Source organism: Pelodiscus sinensis, chromosome 1, assembly GCF_052426305.1.
Source record: "Pelodiscus sinensis isolate ZL-2025 chromosome 1, ASM5242630v1, whole genome shotgun sequence".
NCBI lineage: Eukaryota > Metazoa > Chordata > Testudines > Trionychidae > Pelodiscus > Pelodiscus sinensis.
In genome coordinates this window covers 202,150,204-202,158,036 of record NC_143052.1, presented here as the reverse complement: position 1 = coordinate 202,158,036, position 7,833 = coordinate 202,150,204, and the positions used below count along the sequence as shown (strand labels likewise).

Below are 7,833 nucleotides of genomic sequence, written 5' to 3'. Positions count from 1 at the left end.
GAGTCATAAAACCAGCATCCCTGCCAAGACCATGCGTTTTGGTAGCTAGCAGAATTATGGATTTAGGTTCCCAGGCTTGGTATTTGTCATTGTTGTGCAGGGTTCCTCAAGGACTGGTATTGAAAAATCGGCTAAGGCATGAGTACCTTCTCAGACCCATTGGCCCCATGTTTGCCTATCACTACAGGCAGTGTACCTCCTCCAGGGCACTAAATGCCCCAAAGATAACTAGGGGATGAAGGCAAATGAGCCTGACCCTCTTGCATGAACTCACACAGAAGGATGGTGAAATACAAAACCCCCCTATTACGCCTGGACGAACCTTTTCTACAACACCATCTCTCCCTGCGGGGCTGGGACTGGCTCTAAAGCAGTGTTTCTCAATCAGTGGTACAAGTACCCTTAGGGGTACTCAAGAGAAGTCTAGGTGGTACCAACACTACTGAAATGTGGAGAAAACTGAATTTTTGTTTTAAGTTTTACAGCACTTTGTTATTTTTGTACTTTTTACACCCAAAAATGTCACCGCCCGCCCGGCTACAATTAAGTTGCTTAAACAAACGTGTTGCAAAGGTAGAAAAAAAAGCTTGTGTGTCTGAAAACTAGGTACTGGGAATACTTTTTTTTGTAAATGGGTACTTTATATGTAAAGGGGTACTTTAAGTTTTTTTGGAAAGGGGTATCACTGCTCTAGAGCAAAATACAGGACTATGTAGCACTTTAAAGACTAACAAGATGGTTTATTAGATGATGAGCTTTCGTGGGCCAGACCTACTTCCTCAGATCAAAGATTTGATTTGAGGAAGTGGGTCTGCCCCATGAAAGCTCATCATCTAATAAACCATCTTGTTAGTCTTTAAAGTGCTGCATAGTCCTGTCTTTTGTTTCAGCTACCCCAGACTAACAGGGCTGCATCTCTATCACTATACTGCTCTAGAGGAGGGAGATGGGGACTGAGCCTCCCAAGAAAGGAGGTTGGCGGGAGCAGTCAATCAGTCTGTCCCCGCCCTTCCACCACGCCCCGCTTTTGCGGAGCTCCCGCCCCTGGCGCCCTGCCTGTCCCAGGCCTTGGGGGCTGGAGCCTGGCAGACGCGGCGCTTGCGCAGAGGCGGCGGGGACGTGCTGGGAGCAGGGCGCGTGGTGGCTGCGGGTGTTGCCGCCGGGCGGGCTGGGTCGTGCGCCGCCCCCGGAGCGGAGCGGAGCGGAGCCGAGAGGGGAGCGCGGCGCGGCTGGGCGAGGTCTGTGCTCCGAGCTGCCCCTGCCGGGGCGCCGCCTGGGCTGCTGGGCTCGGCGGGTGCACTCGCGGCACCGGGGGTGCGTGGTGGGGCGCTGGGCTGATGGGTGGGGGTCGTTAGGCATGTGGGCGTGAGTAGGGGCAGGCGGTGCTGGGGGCGCAGGGGCAGGCGGGGTGCGGGCTGGCTGCTTGCTCAGTGGGTCTCCCCAAGCCCTTCCTCTGCCGCCCCAAAGGTTCGCCGTTGGCCCTGCCTTGTGTTCTCCTCGCTTAGGGGCTCGGCGCTGGGGAAGTTCGCGGTGGGACTGTTTGGTTGAGCTCGCCTGTGTGCGGTGTGTCGGGGCGCTTTGCAGTGCTCTGGCTTTCTGGGGGCGCCTGTTGGGCTTCCTTGTCCGACTGCTGTATCTTTATTCCGGCCCATTGTTCTGCTGAAAATCAACAAAGGGGGTGATTGTTTTGCAGGCAGCAGCGTGTAGCAGAAGAGGGGGAGGGAGCTGCTTTTGCTCACATTATCTGTTCAGTAATTGTCTCTTCTGGGAGGTCAGAAAAAAGGTCCTTTCAGCGCTTCTCTCCCCCACTCCGCCTAGTCATCTGATGTGGGGTGTGTTTGTGACTGTGAGCTGTTTTGTGGATGTTTGCCCGGCCTTGGATTGACATAACTATAGATTGACTTTTTTTGAATCCGAGGTCCCAGTGTTTGAGTCTGCCACTGTAGTTTCAGTACTATATTCAGTTTAGGCAGCTGGGTAGCAGGAAGATGGAATTTAAGGAAAGAATGAAACCCAGTAACCGTCTGGAGATTGATGAGGAAAATTCAAAGTGTGTTTGATGGATCTGCCAGTTGATGTTGCCTGAAACTGCCATTATATGACCTGCTTTTCTGTTGCTTGTTGTAGCCTTGCTGAACTTCAATTGCTTGGGAGCTTCAGGGAATGGTTGAGTTAGTCTTTTACAGGAAAAAAACAGCAAATGGTCTGGTAGCACTGTATAGACTAACAAAACATGTAGATGGTATCATGAGCTTTCGTGGGCACAGCCCACTTCTTCAGATGACCAGAGTTATGAGTAGGGGATATGAAAACTCGAAATAAATAGGAGAGGGGAAGGGGAGGGAGAAGAAAAAAGGAAGGTGGGTGTGAGACAGAGCATCATTAAGTATCTGGAGAATGGGTACTTAAACTTAAGCAGTTAAAAATCTAAATCAATAGAGAGATTGCTAAAGACAGGAAGGATACCACTCAGAGCTGTTAGCACCTTCAGTGGTTATTTTTATCTGCTTAAGTTTAAGTACCCATTCTCCAGATACTTAATGATGCTCTGTCTCACACCCACCTTCCTTTTTTCTTTTTCTCCCCTCTCCTCTTCCCCTTCCCTTCTCCTATTTATTTTGAGTTTTCATATCCCCTACTCATAACTCTGGTCATCTGAAGAAGTGGGCTGTGCCCACGAAAGCTCATGATATAATCCACATGTTTTGTTAGTCTATAAAGTGCTACCAGACCATTTATTGTTTTTTATAATTGTTGGGGTAGTAGCTTTCCATCTCTGAGTATCTGCAGCAGGTGGTGTGTTTTTTTTTTTTTAATTTTATTGTTTTAATTCAACAAGGCTAGGAAAGACTATGTTGTCCTGCCCATGTTAAATTTTAGCAGCCTTTACTTTGGAAATGTCAACTACCATTTCAACTTGCTTTGGATTGGGGACTTGAAATTTGGCATGTAAGTGGTTTTTGTTACAAATCTGCCTTTAGGCATTCTTGAAACAAAATACAGGACTATGTAGCACTTTAAAGACTAACAAGATGGTTTATTAGATGATGAGCTTCCGTGGGCCAGACCCACTTCCTCAGATCAAATAATGGAAGAAAATTGTTTACCATCCAAATTTGGCCAAGTGTTGAAAAATTGCAGTTAGTATATGCTTGGTAAACACTTCTAAGATTTTTAGCTAAATTTCCTGAAGATTCTGTCCACACTGGGCATGCTTCAGACAAGGGCTAAGCAGAACTTTTCCTGTTGTAGCTCAGGATTGCTGCAGGCCATGCCACGTCTGGGTTTCTGTATCTGAGCACCAATTCTCTTCCAGAATATGATCTGAAGAAGTGGGTCTGGCCTACGAAAGCTCATTGCCTATTAAACTATCTTGTTAGTCTTTAAAGTGCTACATAGTTTTTCCTTTTGTTTTAGCAAGATCAGACTAACACGGCTATCTCTATTACTACCCTGTACTCTGCGACACTATTGAAGGGCCCATGCAAATTAAAAGAGGAAGATCCAAATGCAGAGGGGATAAGAGCAGGACTGGAGTGGGCAAAGCCCATTGGTTCGAGGACTAGAGACTAGCAGGGAGAGGGGGACCTGGAGTTGAGATTGAGGGACGATTGGGGCTGGCAGGGCAAGGAGATTGGGGACTGTTAGTGAAGAGGGAATGATGGACGTTGGGATCGGGAGCATTAGGTGGATGGAAACTGAGATCGGATGCAGAGACCCAGTCTGACTGATCAAAGAATAGTAATAGAAATGTAGCCGTGTTAGTTGGATCTTGCTGAAACAAAAGAAAGGTCTATGCAGCACTTTAGAGACTAGCAGGATGGTTTATTAGGTAATGAGCTTTCGTGGGCCAGACCCACTTCCTCAGATCAATTCTCTTCCAGAATTTGGCATGACCATGGATCTGAGAACCTGTGGGGCTGGAGAGGGAGGTGAGGTAAGGTAGAGAGATTTAACAAGAAGCTGGAGGGGAGAAATTGAGGCTGGTTAAGTAAAAGGAGACAAGGAGCAGAGTGAGAAACTAAAATGAGCATTCTACTATAAACTGGTTCTCTCCATAAGGATGAAGCAAGGAAATGTAGGCAGTAGTTTGGAAATAGTTCCTTTGACTAATTGAGAGAGAGAAAGCTCCTGAGTGGTAAATGTTTTGACCCCCTGCAATCTGGTGTCTGTTTCCTTAACTCTGTTGTTGTATGACTTGTAAAGGACTTTATTTTTTCTATGCCAAATATCAGATTCTCTACTCTGTTCTTTTTGACTTTTCATGCTTATAATTACACCCTTCTTAATGAAATACTATCCAAAGGCTTCCAGGATGCAGTGTCCTAGCGTAGTGTTTCTACAGTCTATTTGGCCTCCCATAGCCATTTTCTGTGTCCTCTTCCATGCTGCCCCTTACATTCCAAATAAACTATTTGAAAAAGTGGAGAACAGAGGAGTGGCAAAGGATGGATTAAATGACCTAATGTCTAATTTCTGCTGTCCCTGCCAGATATTTTTGTTCAAGTTCAAATGTTGGTAACTTTAACCTTTTCAAATCTAACCTTACAATACTTAGCCCATAGCCCATTTCCTTGTTTACTCTATTTAACAAGACTGATTATTAGTACATAGTAAAACTGTTTGTTTTCAGTGTTTGGTGAGTGCTTGGTCCTTCCCCCTTTGCAGTTGACTATGGATGGTGCTGATGATCAAATTATCTGCAGTGCTGTAGTAGTCAGCAAAATTGAGTTACTAATATAAAATTGTAAATTCAAATTAGAATTTTAAAAAGCTGCATGTTAACTGCCTAAAATCCGACTGAACGTTCACATTCTGCCTTTCGCTATTGTAGTGTTGTTTTGTGGTATTTGTTGTATTTCACAGCAGGAGTGACTAGATTACAGTGGTAGAGAACATGATTTTTGTTGTGTAGCTTAAGTATTTATAATTCTAGATGGAGCTATAAATGTGATTGGGTGTATGTTAGTAACATCAGGTGGGGACTGATTCTGTTCTGTGTTTATATGTCACCTAACAAAGTGAGGCCCTGTCTATGACTAGGGTTTTTCCAGGTGCTATCATAGGACTGGAAGGGACCTCAAGAGGTCATAGAGTCCAGCCCCCCGCCCTCAAGGCAGGACCAAGCTATGGTGGCACTACTACTATTTCTAACCTAGGGGAAAACTTTTGGCATAAAATTAAGGTGTTTCTAGCATTCATATTTGAGGCTGAGGTGGGAAAAGGGGTCTTGGATGCCGCAGTTGTGTGAAATGCATATTTGGTGAATTCTAAAAGATCTGAATGAGCAAATTAAGCTTTTTGTATTAATTGCTATTTAAAGTAACATTGTTTTAAGTGATCGGTAAACAAAAGTAGGCAATCCTGTAACATTTTAGGCTAATGATCAGTTTATTCCAGTATAGCTTCTTCAGCAGAGATCAGACTCAAATGCACCTTTCTTTTGTCAGTAAAATCATACTGCAGGCAGTCAGGAAATAAATCGTCACTGGGGAAGTTTCTTAACCCAAGCCATTATTGTTTAGCTTTGTGTCCTACAGCATGAGGACATATACCTCTTCCAAACTCTGTTTGTTAGGGTATATTTGTTTTGGTGTTTGAGTAGGGTTGTTAAAATGTGTGTTAATTGATTAACCATGTAATAGCTCCTGCCTGCCACACTGCTTCTGGGGAGCCAGCTGCTGCCCCTGATACCAGGGCAGGAGGCAGTTTCCAGGGAGCCAGCTTTTAAGCAGTGTGTACCAGCTCCCACCTGCTGCCTTGCTCCACTGCCTCTGTATCAGCTTTTTGTTTCTCCTTTCCCTAGTCCCCTCCCTCAAGACTCTGGGCTGCTTTGAGGAGTGATAGGGAAAAGAGATCTCTGCTGTTGCCCCAGTTCTCCATTTTTTTTTAATCTCTACGGATAACTCTTGTGCCCGTCTTCTGCCTCTTCCCTTAAACTACAGTTGAAAGTGGCATTATTCTTAAGGTTCTTACTGTGATGTTACACTCATTTTTATGGAAATCTGTTTTTTAATATGCATCACTTGAATATGCTTTATACAAAGTGGGGAATGTAAACTATCCTTGGAGAGCTTGTAATCCACTGAACATGTATATTCTATTTATATGTATGTATATTCCTGTACTTGAAGTTGGAAATAGGAAGAGGAAACCTATTTACTGATTCAGGTGTCATTAGAGGTACTTAAGGAACTTAATGACCCTTGCTCAAGACAGTGATCTGTAAATAGGCTTAAATATCAGAACAAGCCACTTTTTGTATCTGACAGAGGAGTTCTGTGGCACCTTGAAGACTCAGGGTATGTCTAGACTACATGCCTCTGTCACAATAGTCTGGACACGCGGGTGTCGACATCAAAGGCATTTGTCGACCACCCAGGTATGCATTTGTCGACACCCGCGCATCCAGACTATCACGCTGAGCTGACAAACAGCTGATCAGCTGTTTGTCGGCTCAGCGCAGCAGCCATGTAAATTTAAATGAAGCGGCGATTCTTTAAATCGCCGCTTCATTTTCCTGTCTGGTAGCCTAATCTACATGCCTCTGGTGACAGAGGCATGTAGTCTAGACGTACCCTAACAGATTTATTTGGGCATAAGCTTTTGTGAGAGAGAGCCCACTTCATCAGATGCAGGTTTTTGCCCAAGGACTCATGTCCAATCTGTTAACCTTTAAGGCGTCACAGGATTCCTCCTTTTTTCTGAATAATCTTGTTTTTCCTGTAAGCCTGGTCTATGATTGGTCCTTCAGACATGTGATCATGCCATTTTCTTCTGGAATCCATCTTAAATTTGGCATTTTTCCACAGCGGTGTGGGGAATTATATAAAGACTTCCTGCCCTAGGGAAATTCTGTATATGAGAAGGGGAAGTAAACAATGATTGTCTTCATCTGGCATCACAGATTGCTCCCCACCCTGAGAGGCTATATGTCATACTTGAAAACAAAAGAACTCTAACAGGGGAGGAGAAGAGCTATTGGACCCAATTTAGAAAGAATAGCTCTGTCCTGAAAAGGACTTTACCTGAATTAAGAATTAGGGTGAAAAATTGTGATTTAACAATTTCTCATAGTGTATTAGGTTTAGCTGGTATGTTAACTTACTTTATCACTTGCAACCACTTAAATCTTACTTTTTATTCATAATAAAATCACTTGTTTATATTAAATCCAGTGTAAATAATCTTTACTTGAGTGAGGAGTGAGACAACAGTTGTACATACCTTGTTTGTTGTTAAAGGGGGAGGAGGCTTCATGAGTTTTGTGTGAAACTTTTATACAAAGTAAGACAGATTTATCTGTGGTTCTGATCCCTTTAGGACTGTGTACCCTGTGACTGCACCTTCTCAAAACTGAGCTGCTCTCATTTGTCTGTTGGAGGCTGTTACCCCAACTCTGTGTTTTTCCTGGGTGGGAGAAGAGCTTCTGGCTCAGCAGGATAGGGAGGTGATGTGCCCCAAGAGGTAGGTAGCGGGCTCAGTGATATTATCAGCCCATCCAAGTGGCAGTCTGAAGGGGACTTCTGTGACCCAACACATCAGGCTTTACTGTTCATTCCTTACTGAATAACAATTGTGAAATTGATTCGTCTTGCTAATTTCACTGTGCTGTTCTTGGCAGAGCTATAAGCAGCAGCAACAGAGGCAGTGGAATGATTTATAGTTTTAGTAAACAATACATGAGCTTTATTTTACTTTCCAGTTGGGAGGCTTTCTTTGCAATCATGTGTCTTGATAGGTATCTTTTTTAAATGAGAGCTTAAATTTTGTGGAAACTGATGTTGGGTGATAGCATTTTTACTATAATTTTCATAGAATCTACAAATGTCT

General features: G+C 44.0%; 1 protein-coding gene across 3 annotated transcripts in view; it reads left to right on the top strand.

Moving 5' to 3' along the window:
• Positions 1-939: 939 nt before the first annotated feature.
• PRRG1 (proline rich and Gla domain 1) overlaps positions 940-7,833 on the top strand; it is a 48,681-nt gene continuing 41,787 nt past the window's right edge. The window contains exon 1 of one of the 3 annotated variants that reach the window (XM_089774644.1): positions 940-1,238. In XM_089774644.1, the coding sequence (XP_089630770.1) occupies positions 947-1,238 (292 nt within the window). In that variant the 5' untranslated portion in view covers positions 940-946. Of the gene's footprint in view, positions 1,315-7,833 lie in introns of all 3 variants that reach the window. The other 2 variants (XM_075913260.2, XM_075913259.2) reach the window with 2 other exon arrangements.